The 27,567-nt window shown below is 34.4% G+C and overlaps 1 protein-coding gene across 10 annotated transcripts in view; it reads right to left on the bottom strand.

The window, feature by feature from the left end:
- The window catches only part of Wdpcp (WD repeat containing planar cell polarity effector), a 391,210-nt gene that overhangs the window by 131,082 nt on the left and 232,561 nt on the right, over positions 1-27,567 (bottom strand). Inside the window, exon 16 of one of the 10 annotated variants that reach the window (XM_013514681.1) lies at positions 20,221-20,378. The exons of 8 other annotated variants lie outside the window; for them this stretch is intronic. In XM_013514681.1, coding sequence (XP_013370135.1) covers positions 20,254-20,378 — 125 coding nt within the window. In that variant the 3' untranslated portion in view covers positions 20,221-20,253. Of the gene's footprint in view, positions 1-20,220; positions 20,379-25,565; positions 26,081-27,567 lie in introns of those variants that run through there. One more of the 10 variants, XM_005385720.2, reaches the window with a different exon arrangement.

Here is a 27,567-nt window from a genome sequence, read left to right as displayed (position 1 = left end):
GCGCTTTTCGGCTGGGAATCGCGGTGGTATGAGTCCGGCCCACTCTCGGACCCAGGAGCCTGTTTCTTTATATTAAAGTTGTAACATTGCATTCTTTTTATGTGTACATATGTGTTCACTAACTGTGGATTTGAAGAATGTAAAATTGATGTCATATGGGGTATTTGTTTTAAAAAGAGGAAAAGTTGTAAGGCTAAGAATAGCTGATCAAATCTAAGAAACATAAGGAAAAATGGCCCTAAAAACTATTTATTAATTATCTATACCTAGAAAATATGGATATATTTTTAAATTCTTTTAATCTATAATTAAATGAAAGCAAGAATTGGCCTTGTCAGTGTTAAGTAAACATGTCAAATCTTAAACAAGAAAGCTAGGAATTCCTGTTTGAATGGAACAACCTGCTAGTGATAATGGTCAACCTAAATGTTGGATTAGTTTTGACTTAATTTTGCAGTGCGTTTGCTGCTATTCATTTCTGACAGACAAATGACAATTAGCAAAGATCTAGATTTTTCATTAACTATTCATATTAGAAAATATTTTACCATCCTCTTATTTGGGAATCCCTAGATAGAACATTGTCCAGGTTTTAAAATCTGATTAGCACTCACAAACCTAGCTATGTAAAGAAAAGATGACAGTGCTACAGTTACATAAAGTTTCCTGGAAAAGAGAGGTTAACAGTCTAGCTGCTGTGTCCCTGTTGAGTCACAAGATGCTCCATTCCAGGTTAAGTCAGTGAGCAAAATTTGAGAGAATTCTATCAAACACAAGACTCATCAAAATTGTGGCATATGGTCTTAAGGCTATAGCAAGATCAGCTAAATATGTAGCACAAGTGTAATCTAGGAGATTGGACTTCTTTACAGTTTCTGCTTCTATACTTATACATAAAAACTTCTCTGGGGGTGTATGAGCATAGGTAGCCAATTTGAACAATAGGATATGGAGGACAGCATGAACTGTATAAGAACATGGTAAAAAGAATGCAAAGGCAGAGAAGAATCTGTGCTAGCCTTACACAGGTATGTGTCATCCAGTTCAAATGATGGTCCAGAGGGCAGTGCACATATTAGTTATGATAGTTTTCAACATATCCATCTCTTGAGACATGCTGTTGTAATGCTGAATGGTTAGCCTTACAGCTATCATTCTGAGACTTCTCCCATAAATATCCTCCTGGGAATACCCTCTCTTTATTTCCATCATTTGTTATATCTTTTGCATGTCTGAAAATGTCACTTCTAACTTTTTTCTTTTTGTTTTTCCAGTACTAGGGTTTGAAATCAGAGCTTCCTGCGTGCTATGCAAGCAACCATTCTACCACAGAACTACGGCCCCAGCTATTAACTTTATTCTTAATTTGACTAGGTGTAGAACTCTAGTAGAAATTTCTTTGTGAATTCTGAAGGCATTCTCCACCACTATCTTGTTCCAAAGTTGATGCAGAGAAGTTCAATGGCATTCTAACCTTCTGGATGTTTGTACAGTCTTATGTTTGTTCTTATAGTTTTGAAATTTTATAAAGACATACCTTGGCTGAGTATCTCTTTTTGTTAATTGTAATTTTCATTAATTCAGTGGTATCTTTCATTCATTTTGGAACTGATTATTTAAATGTTAGATTCTGGGCTGGTTGTCTTATTTTTTTATTGTATTTTCCTATTTTTGCTTTACTTTCTGGAGGATTTGATCAATTTTGTCTTAAATAACTTTTTTCCCCCTGGTGGTTCTGCAGTACACATGCTAACCACTTGTTTATCACTAAGCTATATACTCAGCCCCTAAATCTTTCATATTCAGTTTATTTCTACTATTATATATTCATTTCCAAAAATTCCTTTTAGTTTTCAATTCTTTTTCTAGCTGAAAGTTATAAAGTTCTTTTTATAGCTGTTGTGATTTCATGCATGTATTACCTTCTCTTATCACTCTAGCAATATTAATAATAGTCTTTTTTTCTCTTTACGCATAACTTTGGTTCTTCTGTCCTGCTGTTGTTTTTCCTTGTCTATTAAAGTCTTATCTCAAATGTCTTTATTCTTGGTTATCTGGTAAACTAAAATGATAAGTAGAGAATTGAGGTTCACATAGGGCAATGATATATTGGGAAGCTCAAAATGTCAGTACTTGTGCAAATGTAAAAGTCTTTGCTATAGTCTGAGCAGTTTTAAGATCTCATACCTGGAAGTTATGCCTTGACTGTCAGTGATATGGAAGCCAAGCAGGCAGCCATAAATTTTAGCATTCCCCGTTCAGTTGTACATAGCCACCTGATTCAATTGTTCATGACATGGTACTCACCTTGGGGTCTTAATCTTCTGCTCTCTCCAGGAGACAATCAACTAGAGAATAAATTTCTGTCTTCTTGGATGGACAAGGCTAGTCAACACAGTAGTTTGGGGATCACACTGCTTAAAGGTTTTTCTATCTATTATTCACTTTAGCGACCCTTTTTTATACTGCATTTCCCTGAAAATGAGAACTAACCAGAAAATAAACTCTAGCATGACTTTTCAGGATGCTGGTAATATAAACCCTACCCCAAAATAAGCCTCAGTTAAGATCATCAGCCAGATGTATGCATTTAGCATGACTGTTGCAACAGATGATGGACATATTGAATTACAAAGTAAATTAACATATAATTAGATATAAATATATTAATACTTACATGATAATAAAAATTATTATTAAGTATTTGTAAATATCCAAGTGGGTGCCTTGGGACAAAAGGTAATGCCTGTGTAAACAAATGAACTTTAGACTTACTGCCTAATGACCAGTCAGTACAGACACAATGCACAAATAATGTGCACTTAATAACAAATGGATATGAGTGTATCTAATATGAATATTCATAATTCAATATACCACGTATTATAACAATGCATTACAAGCTGGCTACACAGACAAGAAGTGCTCATTTAAGGATGGCTCTGTTGCTGGAGATGAGAGATTGGGGCCAATGGCTCTACAGGAAATGGAGCTGCAAGAAATTCAGGCCAGAATTGGGTGATGATGATGTTCCAGAAGAAGATGATATGACTGTATTTGAATAAATGTAGATTTTTTTACAAAATAAATGAATATATTGTTATACATGAAAAAATAAGACAGCCACTGAAAATAAGCCCTATTGTGTCTTTTGAAGAAAAAATTAATATAAGACCTGTTTTTATTTCAGGGAAATATAGTAATTATGTGCTACTGATATTTCTTTAGCCTTCTGAGCAGTCTCCCTTACAGTTTGTGAATTCTAATGAATAAGTCACTTTTCTTATGAATTTTGAAGGCACGGCCCCAGAACTGTCTTACATCCAGTGTTGCTGTTGTAAAGTCCAAAGTCAGTCTGATCCTTTGAATTTGTATAATTTAGCCTGGTTTTCAGCGACACCCACCCTCACTAGATTCTTTCCTGGATCTGTTGGTCCTTCATTCCCCACTTTCTTCTTCCCCATTTTTATATTTTAGGGAGACAGCAAAAGCTGCTACTTTCCAGAAGCTTTAGCCAGTACTTGTGGGAGCTGATTCCCAATGGTCTTATTTAACCGGCTAGCAGCATTTGGTTACCTACTATTCCAGAAATATTCTCCTCCTTTGGATTTAGAAATATCACTTAGTCTTTTCTCAATCTCTTATACTGGTTTCACATTTTCTCACCTCTAAATGGAAGGTTCCAGAGCTTAGTTTTTAACTTATTTTCTATCTACATTCACTTTCTGCACATTGTCATTTGCTCCAATGGCTTTAACTGCCATATTTGCTTATAAGTCTCAGATTTGTAATTCTTGCAAAGATTTTTACCCAGAAAACCTGACTCATATATTATGCCTTCTTGATATTTGTTCATATTTCCTGACTACATTTTAATATAAGTTGACCATCCAAAATCAAAAAATCTGAAATTTTAAGAGTGCTGACATGATGCCACTCACTAGAGGAAGATTCCATACCTAAACTCATGTGACTAGTCACAGTCAAAACTCAGGTACATTTAAAAACAGTGTATTCAATTATCTTTAGGCAGTGTGTGTACGGTGTATATAAACATATGAGGCAATCTCTTGTTTAAGCTTGGGTACCATCCCCAAATGTCTCATTATATATATGCAAATATCCACAATTCCAAAACATTCAAAATCTAAAGCCCTTCTGGATTCCAATAATTTTAAATAAGGCATACTCAATTTTAATTTACTTGAAAGATAAAAGAAACCAAGATGGCTGAATAAGAGGTGTTGTGTTGCATGGCTCTTCCACAGTGAAGAGCAAGGCAATAAAAGAAAAACTTTTGCAGAGAATGACTGAAGGAGAACTCTGGAAATCAGTAAGAAAATGACAGGAACCCCAAACAGCACAAGAGTTGAAAAGGCATCTAAAGAAAAGAACAAAGCAAATTGTAACTTCAACCCAGGGGTGGGGTAGGGTATTGCACACTGTTGGAAAAGGTAAACTGGAAATATCACTGTTTCCATTTATCTATATCTATATCTATATCTATATATATATATATATATCTTTACCAGTGAGCTGATGTTCTTATAGACAGCATATAATTGTGTCCTCTTTTTTTTTTCTAATCTAGTTGCCCTGTGTCTTTTAATACTTTTATAATAGTGCCATAATTTGTATGTCTCAGTGCTGGGTGGCTCCGATTTGAGCTGACTGTTCTATCAGGTGGCATGAACCATTTCTCGGGGGTCTTTGATTACAATCGCATAAACAAACGTATTAAATTAGGAGACCAACTGTAATTATATTATAGTTCCTTAAAAAAATTAAAATTGTAGAAAAAATTGTAATACAGCTAATTTGTGATACAATAATTTTAAATTCTTATTATATACACCTCCAGTGGTGTATTCATAAGATTTCCCTGTTAAAATGTAGATTATTAATTATTGATAAACTGTGAACCTGTTGACACATGTAATGGGTACAAGTTACTCAAAAATATTTACTTTATAGAAGCTTATTTAGAAATCAGGAAGAAACACACACAAGTGATATAGAGAATGTTATTGAAATTTATCTTAAAAAATGGGTGCTGCTGTGGCCACAAGAAAAGCCAAATGCATATGACATTTAGTACACTCTGCACTTAGCTGCCTTTATGTATAAATGTTTTAAAGAAATTCATGAATATAGAAGAATACAAATTTCTTTTAATTTAATGAAATAAAAATTATTATAATAATTTTATTATATGAACAGAATTTAATATTCATATTTGGGCAGGAATCATTCAATTCAAGCAACTAACTAGATTCAGTCAATTGATAGACTTTTTATTGATTTTACTAGTAAAATGATTGATAAAAGTGATGAGATCAATTTGTATCACGAGTGGTACATGCTGCCTGATGGGACAGTCTTACATGTACCACCAGAGATTCAAGCCAGCAAGAATGTGTGAATCTGTTTACATTTAAGATTATTATTTATAGGTGGAAGCTTCCTCCTGTCATTTTGCTGTTTTATTCTTTTTATTCTTTGCTCCTTTCCCCCTGTCTTATTATTTATCTTTATGATTTCATGGTTTTCTATCATGCCAATGTTTCATTCCCTTTTGAGTATATGTTTTTCTAAGTTTTGTGATTTGTGTTTTCATGATGGCAGTTGCTATCCTTTTATTTCTCGTGTAGAATTCCTTTTAAGCATTTCTTATAGGGCTGTTCTGGTTGTGATAATTCCCTTAGTTTCTGCTGACCTGGGATGTCTTCATCTGTCCTTCATTTCTGAGTGATTGTTTTGTTGCATATAGTATTCTTCATTGACAGTTTTTTTCTTTTACTTCGAATATATCATTCCATTCTCTTCTGGCTTAAGGTTCTACCAAGAATTGTGCTGTAGGGCCAATGAGCATTCTCTCATATGCAAAATGATGCCTTTCCCCTGCTACTTTTACAATTCTGTCTTTACATTTGACATTTTGACTATAATATCCCTTGGTGAAATTCTTTCTTGGTTGAATCCAGTTAGGGTTGGTTGAATTTCTTGTAGTTCGATATCCACATCTTCTTGAGGATCTGGGAATTTTTCAGTTATTATTTCATTATGAGTGCCTTAACCTTTTTCTTCTAGAATTCCCATAATGCAAATATTTGTTTACTTAATGGTATCACACAAGTCCACACACGTCCTTTTTCCTTTCCTCCCCTCTTCGTCCTTTCACATCCCCTCCTTTTTGCTTTCTCTCCCTTCTTTTCTCCAAAAGGCTGGTCCTCAAGTTCAGAAATTGTTTCTTCTATTTTTCTTAGTTTGTTGTGGAAGCTCTCAGTCATATTTTTTGTTTCATTAATTGAAATTTTTAGCTCTAAGATTTGTAATGGTTTCTATTTTCTGGTTTCTTTTCGGTGAATTCCACATTCATATCCTACATTGTTTTTCTTATCTCTTTGGTTTTTCTTTTTGTTTTGTTTTTTGTTTTTTGTTTGGATTTTTTTCTGGTACTGGGAATCGAACTCACGACCTTGTGCTTGCCAGGCAGGTGCTGTGCTGCTGAGCTAAACCCCCAGCCCCCTCTTATCTCTTTGTACTGTCTCTCTATTGCATCACATTGAATTTCCTTAGGATCATTGTTTTGAAACCTTTTTTTCTCAAATCCATGCAATTACAAGTGGAAAAGTTGAAATCACAATGGATTCTGCTAAAATCAGAAGATTATAAAAATGGAAAAATCAGAAGAAATGGATAACTTCTTGATATGTATGACCTATCAAAGCAGAACCAAGAAGATATAAAAGTCCTGAATAAGCCAATATAAGTGAAATCAAAGAAGTAATGAAAAAACTACCAAGTCAGAAAAGCCCAGGTCCTGATGGATTCATTGTCAAATTCAGTAAGAACTTTAGAGATGATCTAACACTAGTATTCCATAAACTGTTTAATGAAATAAAAAATGAAGTACTCCCAAAGTCATTCCTGAAGGGTGTCATTACTCTGATTTTAAAACCAGAAAACAACCCAACGAAAAAAGAGGCAAAAATCCTCAATAAGATACTGGCAAACAGGATGCAGTAAATCATCAAGAAGATCATACATGACCAAGTAAGATTCATTCCAGGGGTGCAGGATGGTTCAACATATACAAATCAATAAATGTATTATACCACATAAACAGAAGCAAGGCCAAAAATCACACGATCATCTCAAAAGATGCAGAAAAATTATTTGACAAAATCCAACACCCATTCATGATACAAACCCTAAGAAAATAGGAATAGAAGGTATTTATCTCAAACTGATAAAAGCCATCTATGGCCAACATCATACTACATGAAGAGAAGCTGAAAGCTTTCCCTCTAAATAAGGAACAAGACAAGGATGTCCACTATCATTGTTTCTGTTCATTATAGCTTTCAAAACATTAAAGAAGTTACATGAGAGAAAGAAATAAAAGGGTATGGATCGGGAAGGAAGAAGTTAAATTATTATTTGAAGATGACATGACCCTCTACCTAGAAGGCCCAAAAACTCCACTGAAAGACTCTTAAGAACTAATAACCAAATTCACCAGTGAGGCAGGATAAAAAGTCAGCACTCAAAAGTCAATAGCATTCCTGTACACAAATAACAAACTTATTGAGAGAGAAATTAGGGAAACAATATCTTTCACAACAGCATCAAGAAAAATGAAATAAATTAGGGTAAACAAAAGTTGACTACTTTTTCATTACTTATATAAGGTAATATAACAAGAAATATAAAAACAATTTTATCAAATTTATTTAAGAATCAATCAATGTAAATGACACCTGCCTGAGTGATGCTTAGGATAATCAGTACACAAACAAATGCACTGCCTGAATGATGCTCTGGATAAACTGTTAAGTGGTCAATACAATCCCAATAAATATACAATTAACATTTCCTACAGAACTGGAGAAAGCAACCCTAAAATTCATATGGAACCATGAGAGTCCTAGAACAGCTAGAGCGATTCTGAACAACAAGAGCAAGGCAGGGAGCGTCACAATCCCAGAATCAACTTGTACTACAAAGCTACAGTGATAAAAATACCATGGTATTGGCAAAAAACAGACTTGTGGATCAATGGAACAAAATAGAAAATACAGAAAGAACTCTAGGCACACTCAGCCATGTTATTTTTGACGAAGGGCAAAAACCCTTTGCTGGAGGAAAGATAGCCTCTTTAACAACTGGTTCTGAGAAAACAGGATATCCATATGCTGAAGACTGAACTTAGTTAGCCCCATTATCTCTCACCATGCATTAAACTAAAATCAAACTGGATTGAAGATCTAAAGACAGAAACAATATGCTGGAAGAAAAAACCGGCAAAGACTTTGTGAACAAAACCTTAGTTGCACAAGAAGTAACACCAGAATCACAAATGAAATCATATCAAATTAAAAAGTTTCTACACAACAGAGGAAATGATCAGAGCGAAGAGACAGCCTACAAAGTGGGAAAAATATTTTTTCCAGCTACTCTTCAAAGGATTAATGCCTAGGATATATAAAGAACTCAAAAACACTAGGCACCTCACATTTAAAGATCAATTAAAAATGAGCAACTGAAATGAATAGACACTTCTCAGGTAAAGAAATACATTTAAAAAATTGTCAACATCACTATCCATTCAAGAAATGCAAATTAAAACAACAGTGAGATCCCATCTCACACCAGAAAGAATGGCTACCATCAGAAACATCAACTAATTAACAAATGCTGGTGAGGCTGTAGGGAGAAAGGAACATTTTTTCTGCTGTTAGTGGGAATGTAAACTAATAACAACCACTATGGAAATCAGAATGGAGATGCCTTAGAAAACTAATAACAGAAATTCCAACTGACCCAGCTATTCCCCTTCTATGTATCTTCCCAAAGGAGTTAAAGAGATCATACCATAGTGTTTATAGCAGCACAATTCATAATAGCCAAATCTTGGAAACAGCCTATGTGGACATCAACAGATAAATGAATAGAGAAAATGTATTTATACACAATGGAGTACTACTCTACCATAAAGAAGGATAAACAAGTTATTTGTAGGAAAATGAATCTACCCTGAGACCATAATGTTAAGTAAATAAGACACACAAGCATACATTTGGCATGGTTTCTCTTATGTGAAAAAGTTAATAAAAGACAGATAATTAGTAAAACCAGGCCAGGAATGATGGCACATATCTGTAATCCCAGCACTCAAGAGGCTGAGATGGGAGGATTGCTGCAAGTTCAAGACCAGCCTGGAGTACACAGTAGTGCAGAACCAGCCTGAACCACATAGTTGTTTCAAAAAACCAACACACCAACAAATAAAAAACAGAAAGGAAAAAGTAGGTTTTGTAATCCAGCATGGATAATGTATCTAAAACTGTCTTAGTGTTTTATATTTTTTTTTGCCTATTAGTCTGGATTTTAATCTGTGTATGTGCTAGTTAATCTTATAAAATCTTATAAAATAAATGAATCTGATGCTGCAAAATAAATGGGGTGAAGGGAAGAGGAAAAACAATTGAAATGTTATATATATATATATATATATATATATATATATATATCTGCAAACATGTACAGTGATCCCCCACTTATCCTGGCAGTAACGTTCCAGAGACCCCCCTGTGATAGGTGAAAATCCGTGAAGTAGCAGCATTTATTTTATTATTTATATATATTTTATGGCTTTATAAACCCTTCTCACACTCCTATAAACCTTTCCCATTGTCTTATTAACCTTTCCCACACTCTTATAAACACTTCATATGCTCTTTTTTTTTTAAATTTTGCATGTATTTTATTGTTGGAATCTATTATTCACATCTTTAACACTTTTATATGCTTATATACATTATTTTACCCCATTAACATTTAGACTTTTTCTGTGATTGATATATTTTAAAATATTTTGAACAAGAATTCTGTGATTCCATAACTGAGTTTGATCAAGGTAAATATTTCAAATTTACAATCTCATATATAAATTTATAAGTTTATAATCACTTCATATGCTCTTAAACAATTTCTACACTCCTAAATCTATGTAATTTTAACAACATGCAAAATTCTATATGGGTACTCAATGTGAAGTGGACAAGAAGAGCTGCTGAACATATGAGCACAGTGTGGGAGAGCAAACAGACCAATGTTACGCTCATTGAGCCAATCAGTGCCCAGGATACAGAACACAGTGCTATGGTTGGTCACCTTCCATTCCATCAGACAGACGTGTACCATGTACAATCTCACGTTGGCAAACTTGCACAAGCGGTAGTGGTATACCGCATTTCCATTATGTACAGTACAGTACTCATCCACTTATGAAAGACATACTGTATTTTATTTTGATTTAAAATTCTTTTAATGTTTGAATTAACATTTTTATATCTTTATATTGTTTTAAAATTTTTAGGCAAAAATAATTAAAATCATAAATATTATATAAATACCTATGTATGGCAAAATCCTGTGATATAGTGAAAACTCTGTGATACAGAATTACATATATTTTTTAAAAAAGCCACGATACAGTGAAGCCACGATAAATGAACCATGATATAGCAAGGTACGACTGTACTAATAAAAGTCAAATGATGGAAAAAATATTTGGAAACTTTATCAACCCACTTTCCACAACACAAAGATTAGCCAGACAGAAATACAGAGACATCTGTGTTGAATGATACTAAAAAGCAAATGGATTGAACAGATATTTACAGGATATTTAATTAAGCATTAAGATACTCATTCTTATCAATACATGGAATATTCTGTAGGGTATGTCATGTTGGATCACAAAGTCTCAAAAAAGTTTTAAAATGCTGAAACCACATCATGTATGTTCTCAGATGACAATGGAATAAAAGTACAACATAAAACACACAAATACGTGACAACTGAAAAATATGCCCCTAAATGTGGTTAATTGAAGGAATTAAAAGGGACATCAAAGAATTTCTTGAAACAAAAAGATAAGACAAAAATATCAAAATCTGTGTGATACAGTAAAAGCAGAGATAACTTTATAGTAATAAATTCATACATTAAAAAAAGCTCTCAAAGAATTTCACATTGTACCTCAGACTTAGAAAAGGACAAACCAAAACACAATTAGCAGAAGGAAAGAAATAATAAAGATTTTAGCATAAATAAAAAAATTAAGCGTATCCAGAAGATGAGTTTGTTATTTGAAAACATAAAACTGACATTTAGCTAGCCTAACCAAGAAAACAGAAGATCTAAGTAAATGAAATTAGAGACAAAGACCAAGTAAATGAAATTAGAGATCGAGACCCAAGTAAATGAAATTAGTGATGAAAAAGACATAATAAGTAATGCCACAGATATATACAGGATCATATGAAACTGTTATGAACAATATATGCAAAAATCTGGGAAACCTAGAAATGTATAACTTCTGAATATATATGATCTACCAAAACAGAGTCAGGAAACAACAGAAAATCTAAACAGACCAATAATGAATAATGAAATTTAAGAAGTAATTAAAATTATCCCATCTATTAAAAAGGACCTGATCACTTTACTACTGAATTGTAGAAAAGATTTACACAACTAATTCCAATTCTTTTTAAACTTTTCCAAAAACTGAAATGGAAGGAACTCTACTAAACTCTTGTTGAAGGGGAAGCATTATCCTAATACCAAAATTAGACAAAAATACAACAAAGAAACAAATTTGTGGACCAATATCCTTGATGAACATGTAAAAAAAAAAATCTCAATATTAGCAAACTGAAGCTGGACTTGGTAATGCAGTCCTGTGATTCCAGCATTCAGGCAGCTGAGGTAGGAGGATCGCCATGAATTTGAGGATAGCCTGGGCCACATAGTTCAAGGCCAGCCTGGACTACATAGTGAGACCCTGCCTCAAAAACAGAACAAAAAATACCTAGTGAACCACATTCAACAGCACATCAGATGACCATGTATCATCAATAAGTTGTATTTCTCCCAGAGAGGCAAGGGTAAATAATAAACATATGCAAATAATAAATGTGATACAACACATCAATAGTGTGAAGAATAAAAGCATGTGATCATTTCAACTGATGCAGAAAAAGCATTTAAGATTCAACATTTCTGGATAAAGGAGTGATAAGCAGCAGAGAAAGAGCCTCTCTGAGAATTGGTGTCCAAAAGGTAGAATATAGCAATGTGAGGAAGAAGGAAAGAAGTGAGTCCCCTGGACCCACGAAAGATCTGAAGCATGAATTAAAGCCCACAGAGAGTGAAGAGAAAAACTTCAACAAAGAAAGAGGTAGCTGGTGGTGCCTTCTCCCTGAGACAGGACTTACTGCATGAGAGGAGCAATTCAAACCTGCAAATGCATGGTGACTAGTGACCCCAGAGGCCTCCACAGAGAGATGTAGCAGTGGAGGGCAGCAGTGGACATGAAGGACTGCACTAGCTGGCAGTGAGTGCTGAGGGCTCAGTCATCCTGCAGGAGAGAGTGACTGGCTGGGAGCCATCTGGGAGAAGGACTGGCTGACCTCACAATTCAGAGCAGCTACTGGCTCCATCTAGTGGATCCCACCTGGGCACAGGACTGTGGAAGGCATGCTGATGACTGCAGACTGAATGAATTTGATCTTGGCCAGAAGGTGCAGGCTCACTGAAATGATCCACTATCCTGCCAAAAAGACTGCTGAATTCCAGGATAAGGTGGCACAGAGCTGAATTCTGTCTCCATACCTTGTCTGTGACAGCACGAACATGGAAGTGGACTTTTTTCCCCCCTCTCTCTTGTTTGTTTTTTGTTATTGTAGTTTTGTTTCTGTTTCTTTGTTTTTTTCTCTCCTTCCTTCTTTGATCCTATTTTTTTTTTTTTTTGGTTTTTTTTCTCCAGCACCGGGAACCGAACTCACGACCTTGCGCTTGCTAGGCAGGCACTTTTGCCACTGAGCTAAATCCCCAGCCCCTTTTGATCCTATTTTTATATGAGTGAGAGCATAGCTCCTAGCCTCTTTGTGGTTTTTCTTGTGTTCTGTTTTTCCTTTTATCTCTTCCTTCTCTCTTTTCCTCCAGTCTTCTGCACCAGTTTCCCAAAGTTGGCATGATTCCCCTTTGTCCTCCAGCCTTCTAATGTCTTCCTCTTCTTCCATTTCTCCATTTTCTCCCTAGCCCATTTGAAATTTTAAGCCCTGAAGGCAAAATTAACATATTAAGAACTTGTATACTGCATATAATTTTCTGGTCTTTTATTTTATTGTATAACTACAAATTTAGTTCATATGGTTAAAAGTGGCAAATAAATGGTTACCTCAGTTTGTCATTTTCTAGGCTGTGACTGTTGCTACTGTTATTGCTGATGGTACCATTTTAGCCAAAATTGACACAACTGTTCTAAACAGCTACTCTTCTTAGTATTTCAAGACTGCGATGGACTAAAAGTCATAGAATATGGTGGCACAGTGCCAAACAGGCAGCAACTTCTCATCCCCAACAAATTGAATGTGTTGGATCTTCCAAAAGACTCAAAGCCCAGAAACCAGTCACACCTGAAAGATACCTCATAGAAGTAGTCATTTCAAAAGGGTTCTAAATATTAGCAATATGGCAATGTACCATAGGTAATTTACAAGTATCACCCCAGGCATAAACTAAAAAAGAAAAGAAAATGAGAAGACAGTTAAAGAAGATGCAACCCCAAACATACAGCTGACCAAAGGCAAACCCAGGGGAAATGAGGTGGGATAATCTGAAGACCACCCAGCTGGCCTCTCTAAAGTGGTAACTACAAAGCAATTGAATGAGGCTCTAGAAAAAAATCAAATCAGAAATAATTTCTCAATTGCATAGATGGTGTCCACAGTGAAAACCATGCTTAGTGACTCTAGGGCAGATGCAGAGAAAAAAATACAGGAGCTTAAGAAAACTATGGAAGCCATGAATGCTTGGCACAGGAAAGAAATGGAATCCATAAGGCAGATTCAAGCAGATACCCAGGCGGATAAAAATTCCATAGAAAGTATCTGTTGCAGAATAAACCAATGTGAGGATAGGATCTCAGATATAGGAGACAGGTTGTGGTTAGTGATCATGAAAAGAAAGATTCCTTAAAAATAGCAGGGGCCCATGAGAAATTCATCCAGCAACTGCTAAATGCAGCAAAGAAGAATAATTTAAGATTGATTGGAGTCAATGAAAAAGCATGAGATAGCACAAATGATATAAAAAAAACCTGTTCACAGATGTCAAGGCAGAAAACTTCCCTGGTATGGAAAATGAATTTGACACAGAGGTAAGTGAGAGATATAGAATTCCAATTGGCCACAATTTAAAAAAAAATCAGCCAGGCATATCATAATCAAGATTCCAGAAATTTAACACAAGAACAGAATCTCAAAAGCTGTTGGGGAAAAGAAACAAATCACCTAAAAGGAAGGCCCATCAGATTCATAGCTGACTTCTCAGCACAAACCCTCAAGTCAAAGAGAGCTTGGAGTGAAGTATTTCAAGCTCTAAAGGAAAATAACTTTCAACCCAGATTGATGTACCCCTCTGTTATGGTTTGTGTTTGGGTGTGCCCCCAAAGCCTCATGTGGTCTCAGGGCAGGCTTTTAGAGTTTGATTATGGGTGTGAGAGCTACACCCACCCTGGGGTGGATAGTTTGCATATGTAAGGGAGAGGAAGGTGCTTGAGGCCACTCCACCCTTTTGTGTGTTGTTGCTTTGCTGTGTTCTGTCGACATGAGCTGTAGCCCTCTGCCATGTTGCACTCTGCCTTATAATCTGCCAAGTACGGACTGAAACCTCCACAAACTGTAAGCGAAATAAACCTTTCCTTCCTTAATTTGGGCGTCAGGTATTTTGTCCCAGCAACGAGAGGAAAGTAACCAAGACACCCTCAAAACTACCTTTAAAAACCAATGGAGAAATAAGATACTTCTTGAGAACAAACATCTGAGGAAATTTATGACCACCAAACCAGCACTCCAAAATATTCTGAAGGACATTCTAGAAAGATATAACAGGGACTACAACTCCATGAACCCCAACAGAAGAAAGCCACAAGGCAAGACAAACAATTAAATGGAGGGAGGGGAAAAAAGAGGTGGCACCAACAACAGGAAAATCACATGACAAGGATGTCAGTATGTATCAGTTATAATCATCAACATTAATGGCTTCAATTCACCAATCAAAAGACACAGACAGGCAGAATGGATCCAGAATCAAGATCCAAGAATATGTGACATACAAGAAATGCATTTAATTGAAAAAGAAATTCATAGACTGAAAGTCAAAGGATGGAAAACAATACTCCATGAGACAGGAACTCAGAAAAAAGCAGGGGTAGCTATTCTATTTGTAGACAAAGTGAATTTCAAGCCAAGACTGATTTAGAGAGATAAAGGTCACTACACCTTTAAAAGTCAGATCAGGTAGAGAAAAATATCAACAATGAAATATTAGAACTGAACCAAATTTTTGAACAAATGGACTTATTAGATGTGTACACAGTATTCCACCCACAACATCAGAATACACATTCTTCTCAGCTGCACATGGGGTGTTCTCTAAAACAGACCACACATTAGCTCAGAGAACATGCATGAGTAAATGGAAAGGAATTGAAAATATCCCATGCATGTTATCAGACCATGTTGCAGTGAAATCAGAAATCAAAGACAAACCACCAGAACTTAGAAACACATGGAAATTAAATAGCACCTTCCTGAACAACCAACAGATCACAGATGAAATTAAACAAGAAATTAGACAGTTTCTATAATTCAATGATAATAATACAACATATATAGTACATTTTCCTTAGCCATAGGCTTTTCTCAAGATTTAGCTATGATAAATTGTGCTGTCTTAAAAATGAGTGTGTATGTATCCCTATAATATAATGGTTTTAACCCTTTTGTCATGATACCTAGAAGGAGGATAGCTGGGTGAAATGGAATTTCTACCTTTATATTTTTTGGGAATCTCTACAATGATTTCCACAGTGGTTGTACTAATTTACATTCCCATCCACAATGTAGTACAGTTCCTTCTGTACCATATCTCCACCAGCATTTGTTATTATTAAATGTTTTGATGTCAGCCATTCTTTGAGGGTAAGATGGTATCTCAGTGTAGTTTTAGTTTCCATTTTATCAATGGCTAGTGATGATGAACATTTTTATTGTATTCATTGGTCACTTGAATTTCTTATTCTAAGAAATGTCTCTGCCTTTGGCTTGCCCATTTTTTGACAGCTTTTTTTTTTTAAATTTTGGGGGGATTTAATTTTTTGTGTTCTTCATGTATTCTAAATGTTAGTTCTTTGTTTGTGGAATAGGTGGTAAATTTTTTCCCATTCTGTACATTGTCTCTTCATTTTGTTGGCTGCTTCATTTGTGGTCCAGAAACCTTTTAATTTGATATGATCTCATTTTTTGATTTTCAGTATTATTTCTTGTGCCAACAGGGTTCTGTTTAGAAAGTCTTTGCCTATGTCTATACCTTCAAGAGTTGTACCTATTTGATTCTGTAGAAGATTGTTTTGGTATTAACATTTAGATCTTTGATCCATTTTGATTTTGGGTTAGTACATCATGAGATATTTGGGTTTTGATTCGCTCTTCTGCATGCTGATATGCAATTTTTCCTGCACTGTTGATGAAAGAGGCTATCTTTCTTCCATCTTTGGCTCCACTGTCAAAGATCAAATAGCTGTATCTGGAGTTGTTTCTGTTTTTTCTGTTTTGTTCCATTGATCCAAATGCTTGTTTCTGTATCAGTGTCATGCTGTTTTAATTACAGCCTTTGTGGCATAACTTCAAACCTGGGATTGTGATGCTACTTGCATTGCTTTTGTTATCAAGGATTGCTTTTGATATTCTGGGTCTCTTCTCACTGCAAATGAATTTTAGAATTGTTTTCTCTAGCTCTCAGAAATGACATTGGTGTTTTGACAAGGATTGCATTACATCTATGTATCAGTTTTGGAGGTTCAGCCATTTTAACTATGTTGATTCTGCCTATCCAAAAATGGGATATTTTTCCATTTTTTGTTGTCCTCCTCAATTTCCTTTTTCATTATGGGTCTTTCACTTCCTTTGGTTAATATATCTAAGTATTTAATCTTTTTTGATGTTATTGTGCATGGTATTGTTTCCTAATTGCCTTTTCAGTAATTTCATCACTAGGAATGTTATTGGTGTGTGTGTGTGTGGTGTCTGTAGCTTGCTATACTGTTTAATTTGGTTATCAATTCTAAGAGTGTTTTGGTGGCTTTTGGGTCTTGTTAAGGATCATGTCATTTGCAAATCATATTTTGACGTCATCTTTTCCTATATGCATCCATTTTATTTCTTTCTCTTATCTGACTACTCTGGATGCAGTTGAAGGACTACATTAAATGGGACCAGTGTTAATGGATATCCATCTTGTTTTCTGAGGTAGGGTCAAGCTATGTAATTCACTCTGACCTTGAAGTCACTATGTAGCCTAGCCTGGCCTCAAACTCATGGAAGTCCTCCTACCTTAATCTCCTGAGAGCTGGGACCACAAGTGTGTGCCACCATGTCCAGCCTGTTCCTGATTTTAGAAGGACAGTTATTGAGCCTTGCCCCATTTAATATGATGTTTTCCTTAATTTCCTCTGTGACTTATTGATTATTCAAGAGTGTGTTGCTTAATTTCCATATGTTTGGATAGTTTTTGTGGTATCTTTTGCTATTTCTAATTTCATTACAGTGTGATCTGATATTATGCATGTTATAATTTTAAAATCATTTGCATTTGCTTAGGCATGCTTTATTCAGTAGTATGTGATCTACTATGGAGAAAGTACCATGTGTGGCTGAAAAGAAGGTGTCTTATGTTGTTTGGTGCAACAGTCTATATACCTATTGTGAACTTGTCCAAAAGTTTGATTCAATTCTGACATTTCTTTGTTGATTTTTTTGTTTAGTTGATCTATTTGTGACAAGGGTATTAAGATTCCTCACTATAATTGCACTGATGTTTATGTAATCTTTTATGTCCAGTAGAGTTTATTTTATGAAGTTGGGTGCACTGTGGTTTGGTGCATACATGTTCATAATTGTTATCTCTTCCTGTTGAATACAGTGGAACCTCTGTTCATGAACTTCATTCTGTTCATGGTTTTGGTCATAAACCAACTTGGATGAGAACTGAATAAACTTTCCCCATAAGGTCAACGGTTAACCTAACCATTGAATTTGATTTGCAACTAGGATCATGCAAAGAATTAAATTTATGAACTGTGGTACCACTGAAGTTCCATTAAACAATGTGTAATGTCTTTCTTTTCCTCTTTTGATCAGCTTTGGTTTGAAATCCACTTTGTCTGAATATAGGATAGTTACTCCTGCTTTTTTCAGGTTCCTGTCATGTGGAATATTATTTTCAATCCTTAGACTTTTTTTAAAAAAACAGTGATTTTTTTTTTTTTTTTTGTTGAATGTGTTTCTTCTATACAGTATACTGTTGGACTTTGTTTCTTGATCCATTCTGCTAATCTGTATTTGACTGACTGGTGAGTTGAGTTCATTTACAGTGATAGTTATAAATGATAGGTACTGACTTATTCCTGTGATTGTATTACTTTCCTGTTGCTGTGTTGCTTTTCCCCCTTCTATATAATTTGTAGCCCTAATGATGTATTCATCTTATTGGACCTTTTGGTATTCCTAACTTCATTATCTCCTTCTAAGATATCCTTGAGAATTTTTCGGCAGTACTGGTTAGATAGTCATGAATTTCTTTAGGTTTTCTTATTATGGAAATATCTCATTTCTCCATCAATTTGAAAGATAATTTTGCAGAATATAACAGTCTGGGTTAGAAGTTGTTTTCTTTTAAGAGCTTGCAACATGTTATTCCATGCTCTCTTTACCTTTAAGGTTTGAATTGAAAAATGTGTTATAATATAATATTAAAAATGTGTTATAATCTAATAGCTTTTCCTTGATAGATGATTTGTTCCTTTTGCCTATCAGCCTTTAATATTCTGTTTTTGTGTTGTATTTCTTTTTCTGATAATGGCTATTCAGGGCTCTGTATGCTTCACTTATCCATATGTTAATTTTTTTTCCACATCTGGAAAGTTTTCTTCTGTTATTAGTATAAAGAGGTTGATGCCCTTTTGTACTGTTGTCTAATTTTTTTGCTTATTCAAATTACTTTCAGATTAGTCCTCTTTGAGTCATCTAGGAGTTATGTGATCCATTTTTCTTATCACCTAATTCTTTTAAAGGTACCTGTTATTGAATGATCACTGACCACAGACCTGTCCTCTAGGTCTTACACTTTACTTTCACATTGGTTGGTTCTGCTACCTGTAGTTTCAGTCTTATTTTTATTTACTTATTTAAAAATTTATTTTAAAGAGAAAAAACAGTAAAACAAAATTTCAAAATAAGATATTAAGGGAGTAACAAAGGTTAATACACTGTATGTTATCTTTAAATTAGGTGCTCAGAGTAGAAGATATAGAAATTTAATTGTCCAAACAATATTAGCACAAACCTTTCCTTTCAATGAACTAGGAGAAATTAGTAGTATAATGATATTAACTATCATGCATATATATATATGTGTACGTTTTTCCCTTCCTTCTTTTCTCCTTTCCCCCATCCCAGTTTCTGTTTTCTTTTGAACAGTTTCTTCCCATTTTATGATATCTACTGTACATTTGGATCTTACTTACTTTTTCAGCTTCTCACACTAGGGAGACCATACAATATTTAAACATGTAAGCCTGGTTTATTTCATTTATTTTATTTTAAAGAGAAAAAAATAAAAAGAATGATACAGAATTTGAAAAAGATAAGAGAAAATTAACAATGGTTATTATATTGCATATTGTTATCTTCAAAGTAGTTGCTCAGATTACAAGATATAGGCCTGCAAAATTGATCAAACAATATAAGCACACTGTTCCTTTCAATGAATACAAACTAGCAGTGTAATTACCTTAGCTATCTCATGTGCATACACACAAACACATATTTTTTTTCCTTTTCCTTTCCTTCTTTTCTCCTTTTCCCCAACCAATTTGTTCTTTCCTTTTGAGCAGTTTCCCTTTCATAATATCAATTGTACATTTTGGATCTTATCTACTCTCTCAATTTCTTGCAGCAGGGAGACAATACAATATTTACACATGTGAATCAGATTTATTTCACTTATGAGTATGTTCTCTAGCTGCATCCATTTACCTATAAAAGCCTCAAGTTTATTCTTTATTATAGCTGAGCAGTACCCCATTATATAAAAATACCACATCTTTCTTATTCATTCCTCAGTTGATGGGCATATGGGTTCTTTCCAAGGTTTAGATATTACCAATTGTGTTGCTATTAACACAGGTGCACATGTATCATGGTGGTATGATGTTTTTAATTCTTCTGGGCACATACCTGGAAGGGAAAAAAGTTGAGTTGAATGGGATCTCCAACCCTAGTATTTGAGGAATCTCCACATTGACTTCCACAGTGCTTGTACCAGTCCAACAGTAGAGAAGAGTCCCCTTTTCCCCACAACCCCAACAACATTTGCTATTGGTTGATTTCTTGATGGTAGCCATTTTTTCCAGGGTGAGATGGAATGTCACTGTTTTAATTTGCATTTCTCAAGTGAAATGAAAATTAAATGCTGTTGAATACTTATTCATCTATTTATTTGCCATTTGTATTTTTTTCTCTGAAAAGTGTGTATTCATCTCAGATGCCCGGTTTTGGATTTGATCTGTGAATGTGGGGACCTGATATTTTTCAGTTCTTTATATATCCTAAATAGAAGTCTTTTGTCTGAGGAACAATTGGTTAAAACTTTTTCCAGTAGGTTCAGTGTTTCTGTTTTAATATTCACATCCGTGATCCATTTTGACTTTAATTTAGTGCATGGTGATAGACATGGGTATAGTTATAGTCTTTGGCATGCAGAGGGTCAGTTTTTCCAACACCATTTATTAAAGAGGCTATTTGTCTTCTAGTGAATATGGTTGGCCCCTATGTCAAAGAAAAGGTGACTCGGTGTTTTTATAGTTGTGTCTGCATCTTCTAATCAGTTCCATCGATTCTCAGGTCTGTTTTTTGGCAGTACCATGCTGATTTTGTCAGAGTAGCTTTGTAGTATGGTTTCATGTCAGAGATTATGATGTCTCCTGCCCTGCCTTTGTTGGCCAGGATTGCCTATGCTATTCTCACTGTCTTCTGGCTCCAAATGAATTTTAGGAATGTTTTCTCAAGATCTGTGAGATATGCTAATGATATTTTGATCAGGATTGCACTAAATCTTTGTAACAGTTTTGGGACTATGGCCATTTTCATAATGTAGGTTCTTCCTATCCATAAGCAAGGAATATCAACTTTCTAAAATCCTCTTCTCCTTTTTCAGACTAACATAATTTTCAGTGTATACATCTTTTACTTCCTTTTTTAGACTGATTCCTAAGTGTTTCACTTCTTTAGGTGCTATTTTGAAGGTTATTATTTCCCTAATTTCTCTCTCAGTGAGTTTGTTTTCTGTGTACAGGAATGCTACTGATTTCTGAGTGTTGACTTTGTATCCAGCTATGCTACTGAATTTTAAATTCTAGGAATCTTTTGGTGGAGTTTTTGTGGTCTTCTATGTAGTTTCATGTCATCTGCAAATAATGATAATTTAACTTCTTCCTTTCCTATCCTTATTCCTTTTATTTCTGTTTCTTGTATAATTGCTCTGGCTAACATTTCTAGAACTATATTGAACAAGAGTGGTGATACTGGACACTGTTGCCTTGTTCTTGAATTTAAAGGCTTTTAGTTTTTATCCATTTATTGTGGTGTTGGCTGTTGGTTTGTCATAGATGGTTTTCATCAGATTGAGATACAGACCATGTATTCTGATTTTCTGTAGGGTTTTTTTTTTTTTTAATCAGGAATAAGTATTGGACTTGATCAAAAACTGTTTTTGCATCTATTGAGAAGATCAAGTGATTCTTGTCTTTGGGTCTGTTGATATGCTGTATTACACTTACTGATTTTCATGTCAGACCATCCCTGCATTCTTTGGATGGATCCCACTTGGTCACAGTGTGTAATCTTCTTGGTGATTTGCTGCATTCTATTTGCTAGTATTTAACTGAGGATTTTTGCATCTATGGTCATTAGAGAGATTGTCCTATAGTTCTATTTTTTGGGTGGGTCTTTGTCTCATTTTTGAATGAGGGTAACAGTTGCCTCCAGGAAAGTGTTAAAGCATTGCTTCCCTTTTAATTTCATTAAGAGTTTGAGGAGTATTGGTGTTAAATCTTCTCTAAATTTCTTATAGAATTCAGATGTGAATCCACCATGACCTGGGCTTTCCTTGTTGGTAAATGTTTAACTACATTTTTTATTTCATTAACTGAGGTTGAGTTTTTCAGAATTTTTATATCTTCTTGATTCAGCTTTGGTAATTCATGTTTCTAGGAGTCTGTCCAATTCTTCTGTGTTTTCCATCCTATAATAGTAAAGATCTTCAAAAAAGGTATTGATGATCTTCTGAATTTCTGCAGGATCTGTAGTGATTTCACTCTTTTCATTCCTCATTGCATGATTTTGATTTCTTTCTTTCCTTTTCTTGATAAGGTTGGCTAGGGGTTTCTGAATTTTATTTTCTCAAAGAACCAACTCTTTGCTTCATTAATTCTTTGCATTATTTTCTTAGTCTCAATGGTGTTAATTTGTGCTCTAGTATTTGTAATATCCTCCCTTCTTTGGGCTTTGGCCTCCCTTCTTCTTTTTGTAGAAACATGAGGTGCAGCAGAAGGTCATTTATTTGTGCTCATTCTGTTTTGCTGATGTGAGAATTCACTGCTGTAAATTTCCCTCTTAGCACTGTATTCATTGTGCCCCATGGGTTTTGCTAATTTCTATTTGCATTTTCAGTTGATTGTAGATATTAATTTCTTCTTTAATTTCATTTGCAACCTATTATTTGTTCAGGAGGATGTTATTTAATTTCCATGTGTCTATGGAATTTTTGCAGTTTCTTTTGTTACTAATTTCCAATTTCATTGCACTATGGTCAGATAATAAGCATGGGATAATTTCAATTCCTTTGCATTTAATTAAGCATGTCCTATGGGCCTGTATATGCTATATTTTAGGAAACATCTGCGTGTAGTTGAGAATGTGTATTCTGATGTTGTTGGGTGGAACACTCTATAAATATCTACTTGTCCATGTATTCACAAGTTTGGTTCACTTCTGTTATTTCTTTGCTGATTTTTGTCTTGATCTATCTCTTGTGACAAGTCGGTATTAAGGTCCCCCATTACAATTATGTTATTGCTTATTTGATTTTTCATGTCTATTAATACTTGTCTTATATAGGGTGCTCCTGTATTTGGCACATACATATTTATGATTTTTATCTCTTTCTCTCGAATTTTTCCCCTGACAAGTATGTAGTGACCTTCTTTATATCTTTTTATCATTCTTGGTTTGAACTTCACACTGTCTGCAAACAGAATAGCTACCACTGCTTTTTTCTGGGTTCCTATTGCATGGAGTATTGTTTTCCATCCTTTGACATTCTGTGTATGCATTTCTTTTGGAATTAAATGTTTTTAATATATACAACATATTGTTGGATCTTTGTGGATCCATCCTGCCAATGTTTCTTTTGATTGGTGAATTGAAGCCATTTATATCAATGGTTATAACTGACATGTACTGTCTTATATTTGTCATGTGATTTCTTCCTGTTGTTTTTCTGTTTTCCCCCTCCATTTAATTGCTTTCTCTGCCTGGTGGTTTCTTTTTGACGATGTTCTCGGAATTGAGATCATTTTTATCTCTATCTAGAATATCTGTCAGTATTCTTTGTAGGGTTGGGTTGGTGGTCATGAATTTCTTCACTTGTTCTTTGTTATTAAAGTATTTATTTCTCCATTAATTTTAAATGATAGTTTTGCAGGATACATCAATCTGGTTTGGAAGATGTTTTCCTCTAGGACTTGAAATATTTCAAGCTCTTGACTTGAGGGATCGTGTTGAGGAATTGGCCATGATTTTAATGGGCTTTCCTTTACAGGTGATCTGATTTTTTTTTTCCTGTAAAGCTTTTAGTATTCTGTTTTTGTGCTGAATTTCTTGAATCTTGCTTATTATATGGCTGGCTATAGGTTTATTTCGTTCATGGCTGTCTGGAGTTCTATATGCCTCACTTATTTGTATCTCACATTCTGTTCTCATGCTTAGCAAATTTTCTACTATTCTGCAAATAGTTTATTTTGTCATTTGTGTTGACTCATTTTTATTGATACCTATCAGTCACACATTGTTTTTCTTTGCATCGTCTTGTTGCTGTTCAATTGTTCTTTCTTGGTTCCTTGTTAATTTTAAGAGGTTATTCTTTTAGTGATAGCTAGCTATGATTCTGTCTTTAAAGTCTGAAAGTCTACCTTCGGTTTTGTTGAAGTGGTTTTGCTAGCTTTCAATGGGATTTTTAATTTCCTAGATATCTCTTTGAATCTGTTTCATGCATTCTAATTCTTCGCTATATTGTTCATTCAAGGTTGCCATCATTTTTCTGTGCTCCTCTATTTTCTTATCTATGTCTCCTAGATATGTTGAGCAATTCTTTCATCATGGTTGTTCTTTCTTTCTTTCTTTTTTTACCAGAGAGAGTACTTCTGATCTGATTTCTTCTTTAGCCTAATGAAGTTGTTTTTTTACTTCAGTTGCTATCATTTTAGAAATTTCAAGTGTGTGTCTTACAATTTCATCTATGTTGATGTCTCTTGGACTTCTTTGGGGTGGGCTGGAGGTCTGAGATTTCATTCTGCTTCTTTTTCTAGTCATTTTCAATTTTTAAAAAATTTTATTTTGTTTTCTGTTAACATCTTTGTGAGATTATGTAGTAGGTAGCTATATTCCTACACCAAGGCCTCTCTAGGAAAAGTACATTCCCCAGGGATATCTTCTGTGTGAAGAAGATTCTTGGTTTGAATCTGGCCAAAGATCCTATCTTCCCAATTAATTGAGAGTGGTATGTTGGTATCTTTTTGGCTCAGTCCCCAGTCATTGGTGTAGCACTGTGGTGATGTTATTACCCCAGAGCTTCCTGCTATTGTTACAGAAGGGAGAACAACTGATCGCAACAGATAGGACATCCTAGCTAAAGTAGTACAATTAGCAATAACAATAGCATCAAGCAAAATTTAGAAACTGACAAACTGTGGTAACTGTTGATTTTATACTTTAGACCACAGGAGCTAAGTCTACTGTTATATAACAGTACTGAATGTAAATTAGGAGTTTGTATGCAAAGTATTTCTCCTTAGTAGAGTGGATTTACCCTGTGGTGGGGAAATTTAGGGAGGATGGTTTGTAAGATAAAGGTAACTGGAAAGGAAGTAGAAGCAAGGCTGGAGGAAAAAGGAATGTCATGCAAGGGTTGGGACACTGGAGAAGGGGGTAGAAAAGAAAGAATAAAGAAGTATTTGAGGGATTATCTGAACTTGGTCTGAGTTTGGGGGATGGAATTAGAACAAGAAAAAAGAAAAAAATGACAAAAGGAAAAAGAAGTAAGACAAAACAAAGATAAAACAAAAAATAGAATGAAATAATATATATTTTAAATAAAGGGGGTGATCCCACCTGACTGTTTCTAGATTAAAGTGATCTATCCTTGGTTCTTTTAGTTTAAACACAATAAACGTAAATCTTCTCTGTAGTAATATATTACTACTGGATTCTGTATAATGCTTTGGATTGAAAGGTGATTTCAGATTTCAATCAAATCACCAGGAAAGCCAAGAGATAACACCATAACACCAAAAAACAAGGGAATCAAGAGGTAAGAGAATTAAGTCCATAGGTAGTCCAGGTATGAAGCATTGGTAAACAAAGACCATTGTAGTTTGGTAAATGTTGTTTTTTGATGTTTAGTTTCAAAGAACATATACTCTGTGAAGTAACCTCAGAAAATAAAGGGGTTAGTATAAGAACTCCAGAACTGAGATTCAATTCTCTCATGAGTCATCCTTTATTTCTCTCCCAGTTTTATCTTGCTTTTTGTATCTGCTTCAGTCTCCTTTTTACTTTGCCACAGCATAGAAGATCAGCGTACAAATATTTACCTTATTTCTCTATATAAGAAGTAAACATACAGAGGAGAAGTCACAAAATATAGCATTTACAACTACATAAACATCTTAAATATTTAGAAATAAATTTAAAGAAAAATATTGAAGATCTCTATATGGAAAGTTATGAAATATTATTAAGAAAAATTAAAGAAGGCTTAAATAGAAATATATATAGCATGTGGAAGATTCAGTGTTCTAAAGATGACAGTTCTCCAGAAATTGATTTTTAGATTCACTGCAAACCTAAAGTCATAACTGTATTTTTTCATTCTCAAATACCTTTTTTAAAAATTACTTTTTAAAGACTCAGTTAAGGTTCAAAGCACAATTAAGCAGAAGTTATAGAGATTTACATATCTACCCTGTACTCACACATGTGCAGCCTCCACCCTTATCTACATCCCACATGAAAGTGGTACATTTGTTACGATGGATGAACCTACATCTACACATCAGTATTCACCCAGGATCATAGTTTACATTAGGTTTTGCTCTCAGTGTTGAGCCTTCTATGGGTTTTAGCAAATATACAATGACATGTCTTCATTATAGTACTACACAGAGTATTTTCACTGACTGAAGAATCCTCTGTACTCTACCTGTTCATTCTTATTTTCTCCCTATCCCCTGGCAATTGCTGGTCTTTTTACTGTCTCTACAGTTCTGCTTTTCCAAAATGCCATATACTCAGAATCACATAACATGTAGCTTTTCAGACTGGCTTCTTTCATAGCTATAATGCATTTAAGGTTTCTTCATGTATTTTTATTGCTTAATAGCTCATTTAATTTTAGTGTTGAATCCATTGTTGGATGTACTACAGTTTATGCATTCATCTACTGAAAGACAGCTTGGCTGCTTCCAAGTTTGGGCATTTGTGAATATGGCTGTATTAAACAACAATGTATAGGAGTTTATGTGGATATAAGTTTTAAACTCCTTTAGGCAAATATAAGAGAGTGCAATTGCTGGGAAATATGGTTAAGAGTATGTTTAGTTCTGTAAGACACTTCCAAATTTTGCATTTTGAAATCTCAGCAGTGAATGAGAATTACTGTTGTTCGACATTGTCTCCAACATTTGGTGTCAATAGTCTAAACTGTTATATCTCCTTGTTGTCTTAATTTGAATTTCCCTGATGATATATGATATGGAGCATCTTTTCATATGCTTACTTGTCATTGCATCATCTTTGAGTTTTTTGATTTTTAAAAGTTTTATTCATAGTATATGAATAAGAGATAGTATACACATAAGTATACACATAAGAGATATTCCTAAAACATAAGACCTTAGAAAAGTCAAAAGCAAATGGTACACTTAACTACTGAAATGGGTTTTGCTAATAAATAAATAAAGCAGATATATTAGTATCAAATAAAATAAAATGAAATAAACATATTAAAAAGTCAATTCATGAATCAATGAAATATAAATTAAATCCAATAATTTACTACCACTATTTAGTCACAGAATGAAAAAAATAA

Source organism: Chinchilla lanigera, unplaced genomic scaffold, assembly GCF_000276665.1.
Source record: "Chinchilla lanigera isolate Chin_1 unplaced genomic scaffold, ChiLan1.0 scaffold00023, whole genome shotgun sequence".
In the NCBI taxonomy this organism is placed as follows: Eukaryota; Metazoa; Chordata; class Mammalia; order Rodentia; family Chinchillidae; genus Chinchilla; species Chinchilla lanigera.
This window is presented reverse-complemented; position numbering and strand designations above follow the sequence as displayed.